This window comes from Micropterus salmoides, unplaced genomic scaffold, assembly GCF_014851395.1.
Source record: "Micropterus salmoides isolate LMB-PRFRI ecotype aquatic unplaced genomic scaffold, ASM1485139v1 Ms_hic_scaffold_9, whole genome shotgun sequence".
Taxonomy (NCBI): Eukaryota; Metazoa; Chordata; class Actinopteri; order Centrarchiformes; family Centrarchidae; genus Micropterus; species Micropterus salmoides.
In genome coordinates, this window is record NW_024044681.1 from 15,159,848 (window position 1) to 15,186,082 (window position 26,235).

Consider the following 26,235-nt stretch of genomic DNA (forward strand, 5'->3'; position numbering starts at 1 on the left):
AAATTCAATCTAACTTTATTGGCATGAATGTAAGACAACAATATTGCCAAAGCTACAAATAAGAACAATTCATGTTATACAATTAATTAATCACTATTAAAAAAATTAAATACATATATATATCTAAACGCATATTCATCCCCATTAATATATAGGTATACTGGATGTGGTGGATAAGCACATTGCATGCATGTATTTTTTTTATTGAATAACCACAATGCCATCTAAAACAGTTAAAATGGCAAACATCTTTTAATAATTAAGTGTGTCAGATGTTGATGTACAGAAAATTAAAACAGAGTTAGATAAACAGGAAAAGCAGCCTTCATGCGGCCGCCCCTCTTTTCCCTCACGCATCTGACAAAACGGTCGTCAGCCTCGGGGCGGCAGGCACGCTTACCAGGTTGATCCAGAGACTTCCGACCGCTATCGGTGCTTCAGCGTCTGCCAGGCCCTGCTGTTGACTACAGAGGAATTTCACCTCTGGAACCGTGTAAAAACATTTACGGTACGTAGCTTCACAACGCTTAAAAACATTTTTATCACCTTTGGAAATTGAGTTTTCTTTTTTTACATTGTGTTTACATCTTTGTTTGAATAGCTTAGACGTGGTAGCTAAGAGGCCTCACTGACATCGCAAGGCGCTAGCGTAGACCGTTTAGCTAAGATGCTAGCATTGTGCATGGTAATGCTAGCAATCTGGTTAGCTTAACAGACATTAGAGGATTGTATGCATTGTAGCTATAGCCTTTTAACATGCTAACCTTGTGTTTTATGCATGAATGAGCGTCCCTTTTGTCAGTTGTCAAAGGAACCCAATAGCAAGCTAGCTAATTGATTAGCGTTACCGTCGTTGAGCTTGTGTTAACAGGTGGCTAGCTAAATGTATCGTTGGTTAGCTTGGAGGTAATGTTAGCGCTTTAACGGTTACCACTTGTCCATTGCGTTTATTTTGCTAGTTACAACGCACGCACAACATTAAAATGTGTACATATGTACCGGGTTTATCGTTACTGCTATAACTAGTTAACTATTAATGCTGTGTAACGTTACTATACCGTTAGCGGGAGAACTGACAATCGTTCACGTCAATAGTAGCTTAGCTAGCTGCAGCGTTAGCAGTTACTTATTGTGAGTTTACTTTGTGGGATATTCGCCTTTTGTACAAATGTTAATGTAGCTAACTGCACTTTTTAAAAATGTGTTTAATAATACAAATTCTCTTTCTACTTCTTTACAGATAATGCCCACAATAAAATTACAGAGCTCTGATGGGGAAATCTTCGAGGTGGATGTTGAGATAGCCAAACAGTCAGTCACTATCAAGACCATGTTAGAAGGTATAGCTTTTTTAAAAAATCATCTGCAAACGTCTGAGTCGATTGTGTGACCTCGTGGCCCGACCTATATTGTGTTTCCTCCTTTGTACTAATTTAGGGAATATATTTTAATTTGGATAAATACCAATTTATCTAATTGATTCTTTGACAGATTTGGGTATGGATGATGAAGGAGATGATGACCCAGTTCCTCTTCCTAATGTCAATGCTGCCATTCTCAAGAAGGTACAGAACTCGCACACAAATTCAAATTAGCTTTATTGGCATGAATATTGCCAAAGCTATATATAAAGTACATAAGGACAATTCATTTCAGACATTTCTCACACACACACCAGGCATTGTACAGGGAAACATGTTTTGAACTGTGCATATGCACTCACTGATGATCAGTATCCAGTCGGTTTGTTTGTTGAAAATAAAAAGAAAAGGGTTTTGTTGATGTTTTGTGACAGCAGAATGAAGTTCTGTTGTAAAGTTCCTCTGTTTTTGCTAGGTGGACAAATAAAAAAGGACCTTGCAGTTAGCATTTTTTGCCTGAAATTGTCATGTTTAAAATTAAATTCTATCTCAAGTTGTGTTAATCACATTTACAAACCTTTGCCCATCTTTTTTGGTACAGGTTATGTTTTCTGTGATTTTTTTTTTTTCTTTCACATATGTCAAAAGTATCATTTCATAACTCCGCCTACTTTCAACAGGTCAGATAGTAATATTCAGGCGGATCGTGAGGAGGAGGATGACAGACAGGATGCAAAGGCCTTGAGTGTATATGGAGTTTGTCTTCACGTTCTGTTAAGATGATGATCTAATTTTTACTGCTCATCTGTCAAGCTATTTGTTCCCTTTTGCCTGTTCTTGCCAGTAAAGCTGAAGGCTGTAAAAGCCTGTTTCTTCTTGCCTCTTGTGCGGTTCTTTTAAACAAGAGGGTCTTTAATATTATTTTACTCATACCTCAGTTGGCGAACTGGAACCCATGCTTAGTAATTATATTTTCATAAACACATTTCTAATAACTAGAGTTGCAATATAAGAAAGAAAAACTAGGCACATAGTTCTAGACAAAGGGCAATGAATGTGTGTGTGCTCCAGTTTGAAATGAGGTGCTGATGGATGCCATACAGTATATATTTTACTGGTCATGACCACTGTAATGTGTTACCTTTTGGTTAAAATTTTGTGCGTGTGTATCCCTCAGGTGATTCAGTGGTGCACTCATCACAAAGATGACCCCCCTCCTCCTGAGGATGATGAGAACAAAGAGAAGAGGACAGATGACATTCCGGTATGGGACCAGGAGTTCCTCAAAGTGGACCAAGGCACCTTGTTTGAACTCATTCTGGTAAATACAGTTTACATTATAATTACATCACATTGACCTACATCCATTCCTTAGTGGTTGACACTAACTGTAACTATAACCATTGCATGCCAAACCCTATCCCTGAACTGTACAATGTTAATTTATTAATAGATTTTGTCCCCATAAAACGTACATGCAGATGCCTCCCATGTTCTGGTACTCTTCAAATTGATTTCTGAAGACATTAACTTCAACACTCCTTTGCTTTCTGGCCTTGTTTTGTCCCCTACCTGTAGGTTTTGTATTTGTTGTTTTTGTGCGTATTTCTGTTGACACTACTTTCCAGTCATCTGTTTCATTCTTCATTAATCGAGGTACAAAAGTTGCTTGGCTGTTGTAAGGTGAAAAACCACATGTCAGAAACACTCCCTGTGGATTTTCTCTGTGCGGCATGTGACTAAACCAGGCAGGGCACGTGAAAGGTAACCTAAGCAGTGATTTGGAAATGGGTGCTGGACAAGCTTTGGGCTTCCAGGAAGTGAAACATAAGTCAGTAGTGTCCATCACTTGCGTTGATTAACCCCCCCACCGGTTGTTTTGAATGTGTTTACATGCACTAAGCTAGAGGATGCTGAAGAGGCGGGGGTGAAGTAGCTCAATGAGGGCTTCCGTGCTATATGAAAATTAATACAAGACTTTGTCAATGACCACCGAATGGTGTATGTACGGTTCAGTGGGATTACGGGATGTGAGTTAACTGGACCACAGCAGGAGTGGAGTTGATGTTAAGTGATCTTAGTCTTGCGTGTAACCTGATGGCTTTGAACTGTAGCCTTACTCAGAAGCAGGACTTGGAGACATGATTGAAATCAATGGCACACTATTAATAACCATGTTTGTCGAAAGCATGTTTAAAATGGTCACATAATTGGTTAATACCGCAAACTCTACTGTTAGACACTTAAATATACAGAAGCTTCAAATCTCGTTTCTATGTTAAATTTGAGTGAGGACTTGGACATCAGAAGTATAACAGTCTATCTTTTACAAATCAGTCGATCTGATTTTCAAAGCAGCACAGATGTTTTGTAATGAATTGTGGTCATTGTAATTCCTGAAGGCCTTGATGAAACAGATAAGCTGAAAAACTTAAGCAACCTCTTCTCATTTCAATGGAACGACTGCGGTGGTGAAAAAACAAATGTGGGTGGTGTCTGGCAAAAAAAGTTGAACCAGGTTTAATTTTCTAACTCATGCAAACACCCGTTCCTAGTAGATTACTTTGATGCTCAAAAGAAAAAAATGATTGTCGTCATTGCAACTTTCCGGAGTTGTTAAATCCTGCCTCTTAGTAATAGAAACTGCTGTGCTGTGTTTTGGCATCTGATAAGCCTTGAAATTTGTGGATCTATTACTCAAATTAGTCTTCCTGCATATTAAGCCCCATTTACACTTGGTAGTTATGTGATCTGTATCTGGATAATGACATCTGATCCACAGGCCTTTTGAATTTTCACCTGATATAATGCGCTTTCTAGTTGTCTTGGGGAACCTGGCAGTCAACAAACCTGGTGCAGCCTACGTCGTGGAAAGCAATGCCGTGGACAGTGTCTTTCTTAAATAACTTTTTGTGAGGGTCTTGCTAACTTGTGCTACTGCTTGTAGCTTACTTAAGTTAGCAGCAAGAGCTGGAGATAAGTGACCTTTAATGTGCTGGATGGATTTTTGTTCTTGAGAATTCACACCTGGCTGAGATCCAATCACACCCTCCACATGTGGTCTGACTGATCTGATTGCAGTCGGATCACGATGCGTTCTGCTTGCATTAATGGCCCTCCTTATCTAGATGGGATACACATTGCATGTTAACGCCAGCTGTATTTGGAATGTTATTAATTTGTTGCACTGGTACTTGAAACGTGACGGCCACACCAGTGCAGCTCCTTGCTGTTTTTTGTCTGAAGGCCAGGTAACATGCTTGTAGTTGCGTTCAGCATTAAACCTTAGCAGTCGGGAAAACTATAGTAGTGAAAATCACCAGTAACTTCATGCAATGTAGTCTCTGAAATGAAATCAAAACGCCCTTGGCTGGCTGTTAATCTGCCTGCAAGTGTTGATATTTTCCTTGAATGTGTCAGTCAGTTCTTGTAGTCTCACTGCCACCTCCTCTTCATGTCACTGTTGTGCTTTTTTTTATTTTTTAGGCTGCCAACTATTTGGACATCAAAGGCCTGTTAGATGTCACCTGCAAAACGGTGGCCAACATGATCAAAGGCAAAACCCCGGAAGAGATCAGGAAGACTTTCAACATCAAAAATGATTTCACAGAGGAGGAGGAAGCCCAGGTAATTGTTCCATCCATCACCTGTCTGTCAGAAAACACAAAGGTCTTATATAAGTAACGGGAAATTAATTGATCAGTTTGGACTGATGCTCAATATAATTACACAAATACACCTTTTGATTCTGTATAAGGGATCGCAGCTTTTGACAGTTCACCTACCGTCCACTTATTCTTGGAAACTTACCCGGTTTGTCCCTCCTCTCCACAGGTACGTAAAGAGAACCAGTGGTGTGAAGAGAAGTAAAGGGGAAGACCCTGCCAACACTACCACACTGAAAAGGAATTGTCCCTGCTAACTGGTTGCACTGGCGTTGTTCATACTTGTCAATATTTACATTTAGTGTATTTAGAGCCACATACTCACCCCCTCCTCCCCTTCCATCAATTTCTGCATACCAGTAGCATGACCATTTTAACTTGCCTGTGTGTTGTCATTAATTTAAATTAAAAAAAGCTATTCTGTTTCCGCACACGTGTATTTACATAAAATAATCCTGGTTTCATGCTTTGTACCCTTAAAGATTAGAAGTCTTTCCATATTTTTCCTATTGTCAGTCGCTATGGTTGTCTTTTTTACTTGGACATGTTTTTTTCTTTTAGGGTTAATTGAATAAAATGGCTTTTTTGACAATGGAAATGAAAGTGTGAATATTTTACTTTTTCCCTCTGTAAATGCATCTGTTATGTGAAACCGTGATCAGAGAGGATGGCTGTTAAAGGAAAAGTGAAGTTTGAGGTCGAAAGATGTTTTGCGTAATGTCCCTTTGGACTCGAAGTACTTGTGTGTTATCACAGCATTGGGTTACTCATTCCTAATTCATGTTGTATTGAATTGGAAACCTTTCTCAGATAAACTGATGCTGGCTTTTGGGATGATCAAATATATTGAAGGAGTAAATAAAACGTTTAAAAAGGTTCTTGTTTGTCATTTTTGTTTTGAAGGTACCATGCGCTGAAGATCATGACCTTTAAGACAATTTGTTTTTAGATCTTTTTAAAAGTAATTTGTCTCATTGAAATCGTTCCTGATATGTGCTAGTATCTTATCTACAGTAGACAGTGGACAAGATATTGGAAACACTTTAATACATCAAACAAAAACAAGGAATACATCAGGCGTTTTGAGGCGTAAAAAATACAAACGACATCTTCAAGGTGTTGCCACTGACGTCCTCAAAATAATAAGCTATTTCTAGCACAAGAGCTCTCTCTGCTGGAGGAAAACAGTTTTGCTGTACAGAGGCTCAGCCTACACTTTGTCCACATTGTTGGAAGCTGAGTTTGAAGCTGCAAGCAGAACAGTACATTAATCCTTTTTTTTTTTTTAATCAAAATCTTATTTTTGTTACATTTAAGTTGGAACATGCACAGATTGAGAACACAAGATATCATTTGAATGCTGCTGCAGTAACACTTGACCAAATGAAAAGTAAAATTCTCCACAAGACAAAAAATGTATTGCTTTAAGAAATGGTACAAACTAAAAAATGGTTTTTTTTGTTCTTTTTTTTTTTTTTTACATAAAAACATATAAAAGTTTAATTATAATAGGGAATTCCAACATTTATAAAACTTTACAACACAATGCAATATAATAGTACCCATTTGGTCTCAGATAAGTTTACGTAGCTGCAAAATGTTCAGTCAAAGGAAAACCGCCAAGAGACTTAAAAACAAACAAAACCCTCTTGTCTTTCTCTGAGGGTTTCCCCACAAGCAGAGCATCTGACCTTAAAAATCAAGAGTCAAACAAAAATACCACAAATTAGGAGAACACGGAACAAAAATGTAACTGTTGATATAGCGAGACTGACAGCCTGAAAGTGCCTAAAAGAAATAATGTAACTTGAAGTTGGGGATAATCAGTCATGTATAATTGTGGGACTTTTACCTGCTGAACATGTTTTCTTTGTGAAAGGGGCTGCACAAGTAGTATAAATTGTTTGCAAATGGAATGAAACGGAAGTCGAACTGTTTGCAATATGGCAGCTAACGATAATGAATCAGTCCCTCTTTAGAGCTGAGGTTCTGCTGGTCAGGCTGGCTGGTTGCTGGTTTCTGCTCCCCTCTGGTTTGGTCTGACTGATAGTGGTGGTCAAGTTGATCGGAGTGATAGCTGTGATGGTGATATGTAAATCCTTAAATGTGAAGGAAAGTCGATATGTAACAACAATGTACGCCCTGAAGAAGAGTCTTGTGCAACTACGCTCTCACCTTGATGCCAGATTAGCTCTTACCTGTGCCTAACTTTTAGGTCTGTGTTGATGTGGTTTGTTTAATTGTGATTGTCATGGACGTCAAAAGCACAGGGTCAGCTTTAAAAATGAGCATCAAGGGGCTGAGGAGATTAATTTGTAGGATTAGTTCTCAAGAGGCAGAGCTGTCCTGAAGGCAAAACGAATGGCTTTAGGTTGAGGTTAGCTGCAGCAGATAGAGCCGAAAAAACAACTAAAACAAAGATTACTTTTGCCTCTTTACAACTGGAAGTCCTGGTGACTGGCGGGGTTTCAATCACCAATTCAGAGGCTGGATCCTCCCACGGATGTGGCTCAAAAAGTGGATCCTTAAGCTTTTGTCTTGTGGTCCACTTACCTTCCAAATGACAGTTTTGCTTCACAATGAAGTGTTCCTTGCTAACTTGTAAAACTATTTCAAGGTTCACGACCAGGATGTTGATCTTATACTTTCAAAACACCAAACTGGCCCATGTTAAGAATCACCAAATTTACAGTATGACTAGGTTAATGGTAAATACTAACCTTATTAACATGTCTAGGTGGGTAACATTTTACCAATGATTGGTGACCACCTGAACCACACATGGTTAGGTGATATTTCCAGGTTGACAAGGATTGCCTGGATGCTTGATTAAAGAATTGAACATTTGAAGGAGATTTCCAAAAGAATTGGGCCTCAATAATGACTGATTCTGTCTAATAACAGAATTTAGAGGATCCAGCCTCTGAACTGAGACACAGCTATTATCTTACTCTGCTATAATTTAGTGGGGCGGATGCTGGTACCAGGGAGTGACGGATGTGTCCCCCTTCATCACCTTGCTTCCCTCAGTCACTTCTATTACTTTAAAATCAAACAAAACAACCACAGGCTATAGATAAATGTGAAATGGTGGCAGGTGAGGAACATGATCTTCATGGCTCTGAAGATAGCTGAGGTGAAACGGGGTCACGGACGTGAGCAGCCCGGAGCGATCACAGAGTCTCTGTTAGCACTTTGAGAGAAAGTCCTGCAGCCTTGGCGGCTGACAGCGCCGTCGTTGAGCTGTGCATCTGCTTGCTGGACAGTTCCAGGTGTGAGTGGGTGTGTTTGGTTGTGGGCTGACGGAGGTCGCTGCGCTTGCCAGCAGACTGCTGCAGGGGTGGGCGTGTGTGTGAGCGTGTGTGTGTTGGCGGAGACAAGGGGAGACGTGTTGATGGGGAGGTGGGCGGTGGGGAGCAGCCCGGGGAAGGGGGATGCTGGTGCTGGTACAGACGGTGGCGGGCGGGGGAAGGGGAGGGGGGAGAGTCTATAGCACTTAGATCTGAAGAAGTTGGGCTGGGGCAGCCTCCTCCTTGAAGGTAGCGAATGCACTTCTTTTTCCTCCTAGGGACAGTCAGAGAGAGTTATCTGTGAATAAAGTGTGGATGGTAAATGTCAGCAGGCTTCAGTGAAGATGCATCACTCACACCGATGAACAGGGAGACAGTCATACTGAACATGGTCATGATGAACAACTGAAATTGATCAGTGTCAGTCTATGTACATCTGTATATGAAACGTTAATGTCCGAAACACTGCAAACCCATTTCAAACCTAGTTTTTGAAAATATTGTTATTGTATCAAATTACTGGACTTTTAGAAGGAAAAAGTAACAAAACATTTTTGTAATGTTGGTGTCACGCTAATGTAAAATATTAAAGATTGCTTTTTATTTCAACATTTTGTGAAATATGCCTACTCCCCCCCCAGAGAATTAGATGAGAAAATCAATATCCTCATGTCTGTACAGATTATGGAACTAAAGCCTGTGGTGCTTAGCTTAACTTAGCACAGCAGGGAGAAACAGCTCACCTGGCTCTGTCCAAAGTTTATAATTATACCTATCAGCGCCTCTAAAACTCACTGGTTAATGTGTTGTGTCTCATTAGTTTGAAAAGTACACAAACAGAAATGTAAAAGTAACAATTTTTGGCTTTAGGGGGAGTAATGTGCCGGAGCAAGTTACACACTGTGTTAAACACTGTGACTTTCTTGAGTTTTGTTGTGACCAGGCAACCAGATTTCTGTACAGAAGTGCTAGACGGATGGATAATATAAAGTTACACTACCTAACTCCTCCTAAAACCCTAAATTGTGGTTTGTACTTCCCACTACATTGAACAAATGATATAACATGTTAACTACTGAGCTTTAAAATGTGTTGTCACGTGTACTCCCTGCTTCCAGTCTTCAAAATTCTGTGGTATTCCACAAAAAGAAAGGATTTTGTAAGCTATTTTTGCTGGGTAATGCAAATGTCAGTGTATACAGATAAATCATTTATTATTTGACAGAAGGAAATCCTAATCAAATTAATATTAAATTAATATTTAAAATATTTTTTGTGCTATGTGTTGAACAAAACTCTTGGGCTTGTGGTGTTGACGGTGTCCTTAACATAAAAACAAACATCACAAAAATAGTATTTATTGCATAGAAACTGCATAATACAGTCAGGTGTTTCAGTTTTTTTGTCCACCCCAGGTACACTATTCTCCTGGTCTGCTCCAGACATTATGCAAACAGCATTGATGTGCAGTGCTTTGTGAGGTGTGATACATAAAAGCAGACTTGTGTACCACTAACTGCAGCATCAAAGCAGTTAACAGGATCCCATGATCATTACCAGAATATGATATGAGTCACCATGTTTAACCGCAAGGAAAGGCGCTAGGCCATATTTAGAGAGAGAGAGAGAGAGAGAGGGAGAGCAGGAGGAAGAGTGCAATAGAAAGTGATTTCTAAATGTCAGAGTTCACCATCAAAAGGCGCCTGTTACCACATCGCATGAATGGAGAAAGTTGAAAGCAGATGGGCATGAGAACACCGTCAAAATGCAAAGCTGCAGGGAGTGTGTGAGTTGAGCTGTGGTGATAAGGATTTGCTCTAACCACATTCACCCCCCTTTGTTCTCTCAAACCGAAACACACACACACACATTTAGATTTCCATGACGTGATGGTGGGGAAGACGACGGGGTTGCTACAATGCTGCGGTGGTAGAAGCTTTTTCTGCAGAACCACACAGATTCCTGACTCCTGCAGTGAAGATGTCGGCTATCGTTTATAATAATCCTGCTACGACTAGAACATAGCAGTCTGAGGCAGTGACAGCCTCCCAGGACCGTTTCTCGAGATTTATATTGTACTATTTGCATGTTTCTGCTTTATTACAGAGAAAGCATGCAATACTAGCACGGTCTAATGAATTCAACCGTTGCTGCTGAATTAGAATAAGGCTTTAGCTACAATAACTTAAACTAAAGAGTTGAAACATTTTATGATTTTAAGTTTGACCTTTTAAAATGTAGATGTTGCAAATCGGTTGTTATTGCTGATATTTATATAAGGGACACTTCACACACTGTACTTTCCATTATTGTCTTCATATTGTGTAGTCCCAGCAGAACTGAATTTGAATTTAAAAGTTGCAATAACAAGTTGGACGCTTTTCCCTGTAGGGATCTCTGACTTTTGGGCATTTTACGGCACAGACTCAAGTGAATTCATAAATCCGTCAGAACATGTGAGTTGCCAGGAACAAAATAAAAGGACTAATTTTTGTGCTGTATTGATTCTAATTCTGTAATAAAAAGGTTAAAACAAGATTAGCGAGGAAGCAGAGAAATATTTGAACGACATGTAGGTATGTTTCTGTTTAGAGTACCAGCTAACCACTCGGCAAACACTCTCCGCTATTCCCCTTAAACATTAACTTTACAGGACCTGCATAACAGCAGTGCAGAACCCAAACCACCTGACATGATTACTGATCCTGAAATAGAAATCCTGACAGTAAACCTTTTCTAATTTGGAGTCTGATGTTACAGGTTTAAGTGATATACCACTCAAAATCAGCAGAGAAGGGTTAGGGTTATTATGCTGCAGGTGTAGCTTTAAAAAAGGTTTTGCTTTTTTCAACAGTGGAAATATATTGTAATCTGTCATATTGTCTATATTGCATTAATTTTATTACTGTATAACTACATATTTATGACCAATGCTTCAATTTGCAGAGCAGCAAGTTAGTGACAGACAGCATGCAGCGCTAAAGCTCAGTTTTCAAACATTATTTGGAGGCAGAGCTCGTCTTAAAACGGCTATAATCTCATTGGTTGAGTTAATTGTCAGTGGGTGGAGCTTGGTAACTTCATTCAGTGGTTGTGTAAGACCAATAAAAAGGCAAAAGGGTAAATAACTAAAATTATAACGCATTGAGAACTTGATCAAATTCAGAAGATTATTACTACCTCCAGAGCAGCTCCGCCTTTAAGAAATGTGGAAGCAATGCACTGATGGTTAAATGGCAGGAGAGATGACAACAGCAATGAGGTGCTAAGGTGAGGGTCGGGGTGGATGTTTGTTACACACCTGCAAGGACCGCACCAGTCCGTTTGTTGGTTGAGGCCGAAGCGAGCCCGGCATTTCTTAGGAGAGCCCGGGTCTGAGTACAATGCACAGCATGCACAAAACAAGGAGGAGGAGGAAAGGCAAAAACAGAGGAACAGGAGAAGAGGAAGGTTAGAGAGCAGAGATGAAGACGGAAAGGAGAGAAGAGAAATAAACAAAAGGAACGAAGAGACACAAGAGCTTATCAGGGCAGGAAAAGGCACCAACAGGGCTGTCCGTACAGAGAGAGCCATCAAGTCAAACTGTTAGTAGCCGGTTATAGCACAGCAAAACATTAAACCACCAGAACAACCAAGTCAGACATCCTGAAAATAGGCTGTTAAGACATACAGAGACATACAGATAGACTCAGAGAGGGCAGCCGTGCTGTGACACTCTTGTTAGTGCAGGATTTTAAAAGGTTTTCACTTTCTGGCAAAGACGTAGTCATATAGTGATTTATCTCAGGAGATCGAGACTCTTGAAATCCAGAAATACACTTTATTATGTCTCTGTTTGAGGCTGAAGTTGGGCCTGATATTGGAAAATATTGAAATCAATAGATTTTTAGCTTTAGTTCAGGAGAGGCACTTTATTCATTAGTGGCTACCAGCTGACTTCTTACATCAAGTATCATCCATATTTTATAAGAATCTCTTACCTGAAATAGCAGAATTGCCTGCAGGACATTTGAATCATTTAGCTTTGGAACTGCTAAGTTGTTACTTTCTTACTTTTGACGCTACCTGCTAATACTATCTTTACTACTATAGTGGTAGCATGAGCACTCATGTACAGTAAGTGATCCACTAAGGACACGTGGAGAACTTTTGTGTTCGTGTGTTTGAATTGGTGAAGATAAGAGATGATTGCATTCAATTTTGGTGAAGGAAAATGCCATGATGTCTGACATGTTAAATGTGAACAGCAAAGATCAGGACATAAAAGTTTTGTACACAATGTTTATAATTCAGGTTACGTGGAAAGCAGAGTGGGTGGGTGGTTTGACGTTAGAGACACATCCTGCCTCAAAGACATCAAGATGTGCTACAGAGCGCCAACGCAAATTCAAGCTCAACTGAATTCTCTCAAATACTGTAGAGTCGACACTGGCCATTTCTTTTCTTATACTGAAACAAGGTATCATGAAATCTGTCTGACAAGACAAAGGCAAGTCATTTAGATGTTTACCTGTATTGGAGTCCTGAAGCTTCTCCCTTTTTCTCCTCTTTTTCTTGCCCTGTGGGAGAAAGAAAAAACAAAATATCAGCCCAATTAGCTGTTTCCTTAGTCTGGCAATGCCTCCATAAAGAATTTTTGGATTCCTCTTTGCTTTCCCAGTTAGCTTAATATGTTTGTTTACTACCCTTGGGTGCAATCCCCCTTTGAGAGTGATGTTCACAGTGCATGTACATGATGAAATGTAGTCTCAGACTGTAATCTTTTATCAACAGAAATCTGCACCATATGCAAAATGGAGGATTCTTATGTGAAATGTCAATCCATTTTAAATGAAAACAAATGCAAAGTTGAAAGCAGCAACCAGGTCAGGCAACCATCTTAAATGCTCTACAAAAGCAAGGAAAAAGCAAGACAGTAAAAGACAAACAAGAAAATATGTTCCATTACTAATGTCATTGTGCACTCAATTCATGCAAAACCAGATGTGTCGTCAAAATGTTATCGATGGTTAATATTTCATTATCTAGACTGTAGTATGTGACTGTTGAGGTAAACATCAGAGTTGTTCACACAGATCTGGTGATGGTGAAGTGAGGCCTCATATTTTGGTGATATGAAGGATGTGGGTAGAGAGAGATCTACCGCCTACGCTTCGATGTCTGCCCTCCTCGGCTCGCTGTCAGCATTGTCTATGTGGTTACAACAACAACTCTTCTTGCAACTGAAGCTTTGTGTCTGTGGGCGTACGTGTGTCCATATACTACATGTAGGTTTATTTAGGACTCGGAGGAGAAACCCTCCACAGCTGCGGGGGCGATATATGGAACTTCGCTTCCTGTTTTGTGAGTAGGACCAGTGACTGTTTTTTTTAACCACAGAAAGAGTGTGGGGTCGAGATGGGGGATTAAGGGGGTTTATTTAAATGCAGCAGACAATATTTTAAACACAGCCAAGAAGCCCTGCATGCTTGTATAAATGTTGTCATTACACAAGGTGATCTTTTCTACACATCCGAGCCTGTTGGACTCTGTTGCCCTGTGAGGAATATTTTGCATAAATCATTTGTTTTTGGTTTCATTTCACTCATGGAGTTGTAATGAAATGCAGAACTTTTGCAGAATGATCACACACTTAATTTTAATAGTCAAAGTGTAATGCATTCCTGTCATTCAAAATTGTTGGGAAAATGTTTGACATACAGCATGAAGTCCAATGCCCCTATAGTTAAATACTGATATCTGTCAGAAATCCACCATTTGTTTATACGCACTTATCAAACAGTGTCCAATGTGCCTTGCTGAGTTGCTTAGAAAATGCTCATCATGGATGTTCAGGATGTTTTTGAACATTGAGCTTAGAAATTAACCCTCTACGTGTGGGGGTAGGACTTTTAATTTGAAATATCGGTTCAATAAACTGGCAACGTCTCGTGCAGCTCCGTCAGCTACAGCCTTTAAAATGAAATAAAAACCAAATGAAAAATGACATTAGAACGGAATCAGTGTTCACGTTAGTGACATGAATCGCTCTTTCAGATGTCACAAACGTGTTATAAACCACAGCACAAGCAAAGTGTCAGCATAACTCCGCATGTCATGCCTGCCCATCTACGGAGTTCAGCTCAGTCAGGTAAAGAGAAACAAGACAGTAGAGCAGAGAAAAGCATAAACAGGTTACCACTCTGACAGGTATCTAAAGTGACTGAAAAGCAGCCTCTGTTACAACCAAAGCCTTTAATTCACCTGACACATTTTCCTCATCGATTTCTGGTAGAAACATTCATACATTACAGGATTTTCTAAAGCCTAGCATTGTTAGAAAAACAAATGACTACTAAATGTAAAAATCACCACGAAGTGCCGTGTTAAAAGGTTATGTTTCTGTTTAACCATAACATGTGTCATTATTGTTTTGCTATACTAATAAAAAGGTGCTGAATTTTAAAGGGATGCCCCCCAAAATAACAAATAAATATATAACTAAGGCAGCGAGGCCAGCCATGCGCCCCTGCTCTGTTAGTTGAGCAAAACGGGTTGATTTATACCTCTGTGTGACTCAGTGTTTTACAGTTTAACTGACTAGTAGTGATAACCATGGCAACGTGCAAGACTTGGTGAAAAGGTATTCATAACTGACCAATCAGATCTGCTTTTGCCGCTGCTGTTACTTGCGTGTTGTTTGTGAGGCTGATGTGTGTGAGTCATTAAGATTTTGGGAAGGTGCATGCAAACTTTGCACAGGAATACCCACAACCCCTTTCATGCAGCTCTTCACATAGTCATTTTTTCCCACCACAGAGGCATAAATCCACCATAAGACGTGTCCCTACCCAATCAGCTTTACTCTTTTCCCCTGCGACCCCGCTAAGGCCCGCCTCCTGCAAGAGTTCAACAGCAAACTGACAAGTCAGAGGCACACAGCAGCCCAGATACAGCACATCCCCAAAACATCAAGACTAAAACACATGCACCACACAGGTTTGACTTCCTTTTGTATTCTGGGAGGCCTATTTAATAATTCCATGCCATAAATGTTATGTTTTATGACTTTAGACTGACAGGTATGAGAGACAATAATCATGCAGGCTGTTGAGACAGTAGCCAGTAAGGGAAGTAAGTTTTAGCTCTGAGGTGAAAACAACAAATATTATCAAACCCAGTTCAACAAGTTCTGGTTTAGTGAATAGATTTTTGTTTCATCTTGGCTTTATTTACAGGGAATCAAACCAAACAGAAAAGAAGTCAAGTGGTTGGACCGGTTTCTGGTTTACTCTTCACAGGTTTCAACATTTTATACTTTTCTCAAATGCTGCCAGGAACTGCTTAATGTCAAACTCAGCATTTGATGAGGCGTGTCTATAATATATAATACTGCATAATATAATAACTTATCAAAGTATAAATAGTTCTCATTTTCTCAAAGTATTAGTTTTTCCATTTTTCCCTCCATTTCACCACAAAGGAATGTATACTGTTTAACTGTGGTGAATCGGTCTAAATGGGAAATTATGTTCTTTAAGTATAGTACCCTACCTTTAAATATTTCCCTTGGCATGAGTCAACAATGAAATTAAACCTTCTAAGAATAATTGATCATGTTTATAATCTAGGTTCTTTTCATTGATGTAATAATTACAAAAGCACACCTTTGTAGTAAGTAATAACTGTTAAGTAATGTAATAACATATACCCATTACACTATACAAAGTTATCATTCATGTTATAACATTTTTAGTTGCAACAAGCTCAATATTGTAATCAAAGCAACCAAATGACTTCTTCACTCCAGAGAGGATTCCCACTACAACCCCGGCATAAAAATCATGACTTTTCCACAGTTTTCCATAATAAAATGAGAGCGCTTCCTCGACTTAAAACTTTTACATCCCCCTGGTTACGTTATTCAAATCAGCTATTAAAATCAGCTCAGAAAAGCAGTTCTTTTTTCAATCAGTATGGAGGAAGATTAGAAAAGAGGAGGAGAGATGAAGAGTGTACTCACGTAGTTATCCCTGGCAGACCAGGTCGGGTAGAGCTGCATGTGGAGTTGTCTCTCTTTCCTGGCCAACTCGTAGTACTTGGCCTGTTCCTCCCGGGTCAGTGCATGCCACTGGAAACAAACAACCAAACAAACATACACACACACGCGCACACACACACACACACACACACACACACACACACACACACACACACACACACACAAATTAGTTGTGTTAGTATTTTGATCTAATTATCACACATAAGTTATTTGCCCCCTGTGACCCTGTACGCAGGATAAGCGGTTGACAATGGATGGATGGAAGTTATTTGCCATCCTTTAACATCAAAATAAAATGTTTACCACACTAAAAACAAGGCTTTTTTTTCTGGAGACATTAGAGAGGACAGAAAGGAACAGAAAAAAGGTGAAAACCAAAATGTGTACTTTTACACATTATGAGCAAATGCACCCTTTGTTGCAAATCTAGAGTTAGGACCTGTGACAACTGTGAGAAGAGCTTTGTCTGCCAGCTGAAGTGTATGATAAGGTATGATCTGCATCTGAACTGTGCAGATGGTATAAAATACTCCACTGTCTTATTGTTCTTCAGGATCCCAGTACTACCAGTCAGCAGTGTGTTGTTATGAAGTCAGTAGTATCAGTATGTGAGGGGAACAGAGTTCACGTTACCATAGTCCTCTCATGTTCCTCATGTGTGAAATTACAGACTGACCTGGAAACAGGATTAGTCTCCGTTGAGCTGTGTGTGTGTTTGGCTGTGTGAATGTGTGTGGATCCTCACCCTTCGTCCCAGAATCTGGTTGATGGCGGCACTCTCCTTTAATGTGCACTCGGCAATGACCTTCGCCCTCATCTCCTTCATGTAGAGCATGAAGGCGTTCAGGGGTTTCTTGATGACCGGTTTCTTGGGCTCCTTCTCCCGCTTGGCCTCGACATGTGGCTTCCTGGGGGGGGCAAAAGAGACATACACAAATTTAAAGCAAAAGCTTGAAATTTTGGGATATACACATTCACTTTCTTACAGAGGATCATTGGAGACGATTGATAGCACAGTCATGTATGTATGTTAGATAGAACCAGGAGAAACTTGGCTTAGCATAAACACTGGAAACAGGAGAACAGCTAGCCTGGCTCTGTTTGAAAATAAAAAAATGTCTTACCAGCACCTCTACAGCTCACCAATTAACATGTTATATTGCATTTGTTTGATTCCCCTGCCTAAGTATTTGGACCAGGGATGTCAGCGGGGGGTTTCCCAACATAGGGAGGCTTTTTACTCTAGGTCTCCAGGAAGCAGCACCAGGCCAAAGAAAAGTCCAGCACATAACCCTCTATAACACTATAACTTGTTTTTTCAGATTAAACAAACTAAATACAATGTGCTCATTAGTGAGCTGGTAGGCACATTTTGTAACCAATGGATAGAGCCAGGCTAGCAGTTTCCCCATTTCCAGTCTTTGTTTTAAGCAAATCTAATTGTGTCTAACTCTCAGCAAGACAGCAAATATACATATTTCCCAAAATTTCAAATGTATACGTTAAGGGTAAATAAAAGAGGAAAACTGGGTGTTTGGGTTAATTAAAATTCAAACAGTCAATGTACACCACTGCTGATATGATAAGCTTTCCTATTTTTTATATTTTATATTTTATATTTTATATTTTTACAACATACTCATTTCTTTAAATGTCCTAATGTACAATGGACATCTTTGCCTCTCTCAGTCAAGAATTAAAATATCAGACAAATATCTGAGTACTCAAGAACCGAGTATGAAACAGTATAAAAATACACAAAAGGCTGATGTGAAAGACAGAGAATGGAAACACTGAACAGAAATATGAGCGTGGCGTAAGGTGCAGACAATACTTACACGTACATGCCCCTGTCATACTGGTCGTGATCTTGTTTGCCTGATGGGGGCACTATGGCCGGGTGGGGGATCCCTGTAGGATGCATGCCTGATGGGCCCAACATCAGAGAGTGAGGGAACCTGGTGGAGATGGAACAAAAAGAAGGAGGGGGAGGAGAGAAGTGTGGAGGAAGACAGATAGAGATGAGACAGAGAGCAACAGAAATACTTTAGTCAGTTCAGAGAAATGTGTTGAGTCAGGGGCAGAGGGGACGGTGAGCATTAAAGCAAAAGCGGGAGTTTTGGTAAGCAATGGGCTTGAAAGCATGAAGAGCCTGTAGGTTGATATTTTAATATATTATTATTATATTTAAGTGCGGAAAGTGAACATGTGTGAACGTTTTCCCTCACTGGGGTCAACCCGAAGAACAAATCTGTAGGTTCTCCCAAGTGTCCACAACGGTTGGAAATTAAACTTCCTGCCTGTGTGAACAGATAGGTAGCTCTTTAAAAAGTAAAAAAATATACACCTGATAGCTGGTGGTAATGTTGATACAGCACAGCACACAAATGTGTGATTCTGTTCTTTGTGTTATTGAAGCTGTGAGCATTTGTCACCACTAGATGGCGTCCTAGCATTACTGAGTGAGAGGTTTGTAGACCAGAAGGTTCTGAATTCACTTTTATCTTAATTGTCTAAAATTAATTTTAACATCCACTATTTGATCCAAATATATCAACTGAAGTCTAAAAGACAGGAAATTTATTCATTTACTAAGTTTTTCAGACAAAAGAACACATGTTTTATGGCTAAAAAAACAGGTTATTTCAGCATCTTTACAGACTGTGGAGACAAAAGGGGCAAAATAGAGTCTGACTCACAGTGAAGCAGCAATAAGTATCAGCTGCTGGCAGCTCATGGCAGCTGAGTGAGTGTATGGGTCAAATATTAACTCAAAAAATATTCAGAATGTTTGTTTAAACCTGTAGCTCATACATGGGGTTTCCTGCACTTGACAAATTTAGGCACTAGCAACAGAAATACATAATAAACAACATGGATAAATAAAGACTAGGTAATGCTTACTGCTCGGGAATAGTAAATATAGAGGATACGTGAGCATCATGTTAAAGGGTGTGATAGAAAAGATCCAGATAATGTGATTTATAATCACAAGAAAAATAGATTAAAGAGGTCTACAACTAAGTTTTGACTTGCATTAACTGACCATTTTCTCATTTTGGCTTCTTGAATGTATACTGGCTTTTAAGTTTAGGTGAAGACACAGGTTTAAATATAAACTATAACAAAGGTTGGTTGACCTATGCTGTGTGACTGAGACCCGGCAGAAAACCTCAGTAACTGGCAAAGCGCTGCAGCGAGAAAGTATGTGTCTGTTGCAAGCATAGACTTACATCTTTAAAAGCATCAAATGTGTCAAATTAGAGTCACAGCTCAAGCAAACACACACACACACAGACCAAAAAAAACCACCTTGGTGAACAATATGAAGATGCTGTAGCTCTCTCAAACTCACAGCAAAGTCAGTTTTTAGTGTTCCTGTGCCTCCATGAAAAACAAAAATGCCTGCTCTGCTGCTTTTTAAACAAATTGTTTTATTAATGAGTGTCATGGATCAGGAACACATACAAATAATAAAAAGCGATAGCAAGGAAAAAGCAGTTCATGTCCTGATGGTGCTCAAGGTGGAGAAGAGTGTGTGTTTCTGTGCGTGTATGCATGTCAGCCTTTTGTATTCTGCAGCAGCAACTAGCTTGGCTTGACTCAGTTTGCCTCGGCTCAGCTTGTGTTGGCGAAACATTGAACTCGTCCTGTTTATAGCACACTGGTTCCAATAGGACCTTTTACAGCAGCTGCCCAATGAAAGCTGACACAGAGGCTGAACGTGAGTCTGCCACGGTGAATGTACAGCTCCTGCTCAGCTCCTGCTCAGGCATTTTGAATGTGCTATAAACAGAAGTCGATGATGCAGAGCGTTTGCTTGTTGTTTTTGCTTTTACTTTCTTGGCTCAGTCCGGCTTGGTCCGACCAGCCAGCTACGGTACCTGGAGTAGGAGGAGGCGCTGGAGAGGTTGGAGGAGTAGGGCTGCCTGAATCCACAGGGAGACAGGGCAGGATAGACTGGCTGGCTCTGCCTGCCACAGCACAGCAGAGGGGAGAGACGGCAACAGTTGGTGCCTTTTAGCTTTACAGGTAAAATGTTGTTGATCGCTGGGGGGACGTTTAGCCCTTCAGGTCAATTTAATTCTACTAGAATCTTAATTTAAATGAAATTTCATCATTAAATGTCTATGCACTCTAAAATCACTCTACTGTGACACAGAACTAAATTCATTTCATTGAAAACATCTTGCTCTAATGTTGATTGTTAGATAGCTGGAATTAAAAAAATAATGGTTAATTTTCTTTACAATTCTTTCTTATTTCTTTTCATTTATGTTCTGTCCCCCGTTATTCATTCAATTATTTGTTTTTCCTTAGCTTCTCACCTCTTCTGTAGTCTTTCTTATGCATATGCAGAAATATAGGAGTATGTTTAAGTGTGTTTTATTGTATGAGTGTATTTATCTTTTACATCAGCACCAGCACATTTCAAAAATCTCGTGGATTTAATACTTGATTTTCTTTAGACACTTCACAGCTATAGACGAATCTGTTGGAGAAGCTCTTGTAATGCTGCGATGCACGGTGATCCCCCGTGGAGACACGGGATCAGCACTGTTGACAGCTGTGTGTCAATACTTGGCTTACCGGGAGTAGAAACACACACAGTCACACACCATGGGAGGTCGAGGGTGGGGGTGGGATGTAAGCAAGAGCCTTTGATATGTATAAAACCACATTTACAATACAACCACCTTCAACTGACTCATCCTCGTGTTTCAACGTATGCAGACACACGCACTCCAATCCACATCCAGCATTTGAACCACTTTGACAATCATCATTATCGTCACACACACTTCCACGTCTCATCTTTTCCTCTTCAACTCCACTGAATCCAATCTTTAGCCCCAGGAGGCAGCGCTACGCATACAGTGAAGCCCAGCAGCAGAGGCCTTCCAGCTCGGAAGAGATCCAGAGATCACTGGGCTCTGCTCCTGGAGGACCATTCAGGCTGTAATCCTGTTTTAAACTGAGGTCACACTACAACACGAGTCAAGTGTTGTTCAGATAAAGGCAGTTCAAACTAAACGGTCGGCCTGCTTTTTATCTCGCCGGGAAGCTGAGCACTACCAGGTCTCAGAATCCATAAATAAATTAATCAATCCATCAGTCAATGTTGATTTATTTTTGGTACATAGCCAAAAAAGAAAAAGAAAAAACTAGCCCTCAAATACACCATCATACAGATACATCAAGATCCTTGCAGGCGGCAGCTCCTAAGTGACGGTGATGCCACACTCAGTAAAATGCCTCCCATGTGAAAGGCATGGCTGGACAGAGGTATGCTGGGAATGAAATGAAAAACTAGGCCACCTGCTCTATTGTGCTGGTCAGTGACTTGAGAATTTTCTTGGTTACGCTTTGAGTACAAGTGACAACAAAGTAATTACAACCCTGCAAACTGATAGGTTCAGTCAAAGGAACTGAGTTTGAAAATGTCAGCTAATGATGTTAAGGGGAAAATCTTTCATGCTTTGTTCCCAACTGTTTGTTCTGATACTAAAGGCCTTAAAAATACATCTGACTGCTCTTCTTCTCTCCAGGTATTTTGTTACTGGACATTCTAGGCACACCTAATCTTCAACCTTCCAGATAGTTGCAATTTCAGCTGCGCAATGATGGAGGTCAGATATATATGCAAATAACATATTTCCGCAATAAATTTGTATGGTGATGTGATATCTTTTTTTCTATCGATATTTTTTCTAATTGCCAACTTTAATTATTTAAAGTCACTTAAAGCGGCCGTATACTCCACCAGAACTGCTGGTTAGACGGTCACATAGGTTTTGATACCCAAACCTCTAGGACACCGGAACTAGGAGGGCTGTGTCCTACAATTTCTCTAAATTTCCAAAAGCAACAATCCGCCATTCACGTCGACCTTACACTGTGATTGGTCAGCTGTCCTTTGTCACAGAACTATTTCTGTCACTTTTTGTGTGAACAGAAAACACATTACACATTGTACGAAATAGTTCTTTTTGAGAATAATCCTTTACATAAACCTTTACAAGTCATTATTCCTTAAGGGGACAGGAGGAGACTGTGTTAAAGTCTCACTCTGCTTTGCTTAATAGATGTCACAGAGGCTTTATATATTTTATTACACTCTGTATTTAATAACGCATGTTTGTGAGACTCATGCTCCCACCATGGGGGTCGCCATTGCAAAGCTGCATCCTTACAAACAATAAAACACACATCTCAAATAATTTCTGACCCCCTCCTGATCTGAGGCAACTATCCAACCAGTCAACAAGCCTGGGGGACATATTGAGGTGGTCATGGAGGGACAGGAGGAGAGACCAGGCTAATAGTCAAAACAACAGAAAACAGCAGTTTGACATTTAACCACTCATTCTCTGTGTTCTCCCCTCCTCCTACTTCAACAAAGAAGCCCACTACAAGGGGCCAAAACAAGAAGATAATCTGGGTTAAAGGAGATTAGCTGTTAATAATATTTGTGAAAATCCACAGTGAACTGTCTGAAAAAGATAAAACGTCTGTAAATCACAGACTTGAGAAATGTCTGGGGACAGACAGCTCGTCCTACAGAAATATGAAAAAACACACGTAAGCAAATGCACACTCAACGTTTTAAGCTTCCGTTTCAAATCTCTGTGACATTTTATGTAAGCCTTAACTGTTTCTGCAGGGGATTTTGTCCAGGCACAGATACTGTAGGTTGTAATAAATGGATTTGTGTTGATCCATAAATCAATGAAAGTCTGACATTATAAGTTCACAATCAACCAGCATGACATTGCGAGCTCACAATCAGAATTGATGGAAACTCTGAATGAAATGATTCAATATGGAACAGATGTTGCCAATGCAGACACCCCACAGAGCTTTCTACACTGCTGCCATTGCCTCCTAATGTAGTGGATGAAAGCCAAAAACAAGCTAATTGTGATGTTTCATTTTGGGACTTTTGCTAGTTTTATTTAAGACGAGACCAGACCTGAACCTGCCAACATTTCCCTGAATCCACCACTTCTAGAGGAAGACTGCAAGTTCCATATTTAGATGTGAAGGTACTGTCTTAAGCAAGTCCAAAGATGATTTCCTGGCAAAAAAATCAAGTTTTAAACCACATTAAGTTCTTTATTGATAATTTGATTTTAGTTAGTAAAACATGTACTCAGTATTCTTCTTGTGACTAGATAGATAAAGACTTTTAGTGTCTCTTACACTGTTCACATATCAGCACTTCTTTTGTAATTGAACACATTCCTTTTGTTTTGACCAAAGGCCACAGGTGAGTCCTAAACACAGAGGCGGTTTCCATGCCAACAAGGGCCTTAGGTTAACTGCTCTGACACCAGGTGAGACGGTGATGTATGTAACACTGACCTGGGTCAGAGTGTGTATGTGATTGTGTTGTGTTGTATGTCATGCTGTGAGATAATGATGATGAGAGTATTTGGGTAGGTCAAAGTGAGTTGTGTAGATTAGCAGAGGAATGTTTGAGGGTTAGAGGTAACATTAGATACAGGTTAATGGTGTGAATTCTGTTTCAGAAAAACACCAGAGTTTGGACTAAACAGCAAAGGACTGTTTGTAGGGCTGGGACAAACGCCATTTTGTGTAATGTTTCTAGACTTTCAGAAAACTGCTGCATATTACAGCAACTGTAATTAGTTATCCTAATAATAAGCCTTCAGTTTAAGTCTACAAGTAACAATTATTTTCATTATCGATTTATCTGCAGATTATTTTCTTGATTAATCCTCTAATTTTTTGGTCTTCGAAATGTCAAAATAGTGAAAAATGTCCATAGCGCTTTCCCAAAGGCCAAAGGTGACGGCTTCAAATTGCTTGTTGTCCAAAATGTAAAGATATTCAGTTTACTGTCAGAGAAGGCCAAGCCAAACCAGGAAAGACATTTGAAGGCTGGAGCCAGTTACTTATTGGCATTTTGGATTAAACAATAATTGCCTACCAATCAATTAACTGTCTATTAGTTTCACAGCTATGTCAGTTCTTATCATGTAAAAGATTGACCTGGTGTATTCCTTTAATTTAGGGAGGGGAGTATAGGGAGTCAGAACAAGGTCATCACAAGTACACAAAGGACTGAGTGAGTCACAGCATGAACAGATATGTGTGCGTGTGTGTGTGTGTGTGTGTGTGTGTGTGTATGTGTGAGAGAGAGAGAGGAACTCACCAGCCCATGGAGGGAGTGATCTGACCGACACCGCCCGGAGGGAGGGAGTAGTACCCTGAGAGGTCCTGGGACTGGTGCCTGTGAACGCCTGGAGGACACACACACACACACACACACACACACACACACACACACACACACACACACACACACACACACAAACACAAACAAATTAACATAATTGTAATCACTCTTTTTACTCGCATTTTGTCACTAAAGACGTCACAAGTACCCACAAGTACACTTCCAATTCCTGTCTTTTTGCCTCTTAAACAAAAACGCACACACAGACACACACACACGTTATGTAAGGTCAGCAGTCCCTGGTCCTGGCCCCAGGTCAGATGGGCTATTAGCGCTATTAGTAGTCTGGGAACCTGGTATTAAATACAAAGATGCCCTTAACACAGGTCACGCAGTTGTGTTCCCATCCTGTCACATTGTGTGCCTGCGAGTGTACGGGTGTTAGTGTGAGAAGATTTAGTGTGTGTGTGCGTGTGTGTGTGTGTGTGTGTGCACGACCCTCCACTGGGAGCTCATGTCGCCAGTTGGTTTCACTGGTTTATTCAACCCAAGTTACAGGCACCCAAACATGCACACAAACAAACCATCACACATTCTTCATCTCTACTTTTAGCAAAACTGTTTTCCAACAAAAGAAACACAGACAGCTCGACTCTCTGCCCTCATACAGTAAATATCCAGTCTCTCCCTGTCTCCCTCTTTGTGCCCTTCAAAGGAAGTCATTTGTCAACAGGCAGCACCTAGCACTTAGCGCAGCCCGGCTGCTAACCTGTGTTTGCAGCAGAGGAATGCTCTAGATGACTGTAATTTGGCCGCGGCTCCAGGCCTGTTTCAGGACCCCGAGCCACCATAAATCTGGACGACAGGAATGCGACTGAGTCAGTCGACCTGTCTCACCCTCCTCTGTCTGTCCCACCACGCCCTTTTCACCATTCTCCTCTCCTCCCTCATCCTTTCTTACAGCCCTCCGCCCTTCCACTGCCCAGACCCTCTTACTCCTTGTAGTCCCTCCTTCATTACAGACCTCAACTCTTTTCCTTCCCTCTCCTATCTTTCCTTTTGTGCGTTCCCAGAATTTACCCCCCCAATATTACTTTTATGGTCTCTCCCGCTTGCATTCTCGCGTTTACCTCTGCCTCCCCTGGATTATTTCTCTACCGTATGGTGTGAGAGACCCAGGTGACCTGTCCACCATTGTGTCCCTGAGCAAGACACTTGGCCCCTAGTTGCTCTAGAGGCATGTGACCTCTGACATGTATAGCAATTGTAAGTCGCTTTAGATAAAAGCGTCAGCTAAATGAATAAAATGTAAAATGTAAATGTTTAAATTAAATTTAAAAAATCCTATGCTGTCCTGTCAAACAAACATTTTTCCATTAGTCATATATATCTATCAGGCCTTTATTGCATGTATTGCCTATTTTAATAACTAATAACGTAGCTTAGGTTATAAAATTAACTTGACTGAACTCTTCAGTCCTCCACAAAACCAGACAAGTTGAAACTTTAGAAGACTAAAAGCTAACTAAAAGTTTAATCTTTAAATTAAATACCAAGAACAATTGAGCACACCAATTAACATTTAAAAATGGTATCACTAGTGCATAAATCATATTTGTCTCCTGGACAGAAATGGTCTGCTGAGCAGATATTATAAGTGAAATAACTAGCTAAC

General features: G+C 40.2%; 2 protein-coding genes across 13 annotated transcripts in view; one reads left to right on the forward strand and one right to left on the reverse strand.

The window, feature by feature from the left end:
- The first annotated feature begins 350 nt into the window (after window positions 1–350).
- skp1 (S-phase kinase-associated protein 1) lies at window positions 351–5,904 on the forward strand. Its single transcript, XM_038708945.1, has 6 exons — window positions 351–508; window positions 1,241–1,340; window positions 1,492–1,565; window positions 2,539–2,682; window positions 4,848–4,988; window positions 5,196–5,904. Exons 2-6 carry the CDS (start codon window positions 1,244–1,246, stop codon window positions 5,229–5,231), a joined length of 492 nt encoding a protein of 163 aa, XP_038564873.1. The 5' UTR covers window positions 351–508; window positions 1,241–1,243; the 3' UTR covers window positions 5,232–5,904.
- Window positions 5,905–6,050: 146 nt separating this feature from the next.
- tcf7 (transcription factor 7) overlaps window positions 6,051–26,235 on the reverse strand; it is a 75,111-nt gene continuing 54,926 nt past the window's right edge. The window contains exons 5-13 of one of the 12 annotated variants that reach the window (XM_038708276.1): window positions 24,537–24,624; window positions 20,197–20,331; window positions 18,196–18,315; window positions 17,103–17,265; window positions 16,319–16,426; window positions 15,147–15,194; window positions 12,827–12,875; window positions 11,618–11,690; window positions 6,051–8,590 (exon numbers count right to left, since the gene is read on the reverse strand). In XM_038708276.1, coding sequence (XP_038564204.1) covers window positions 8,200–8,590; window positions 11,618–11,690; window positions 12,827–12,875; window positions 15,147–15,194; window positions 16,319–16,426; window positions 17,103–17,265; window positions 18,196–18,315; window positions 20,197–20,331; window positions 24,537–24,624 — 1,175 coding nt within the window. In that variant the 3' untranslated portion in view covers window positions 6,051–8,199. Of the gene's footprint in view, window positions 8,615–11,617; window positions 11,691–12,826; window positions 12,876–15,146; window positions 15,195–16,318; window positions 16,427–17,102; window positions 17,266–18,195; window positions 18,316–20,196; window positions 20,332–24,536; window positions 24,625–26,235 lie in introns of all 12 variants that reach the window. The other 11 variants (XM_038708277.1, XM_038708282.1, XM_038708278.1 and 8 more) reach the window with 11 other exon arrangements.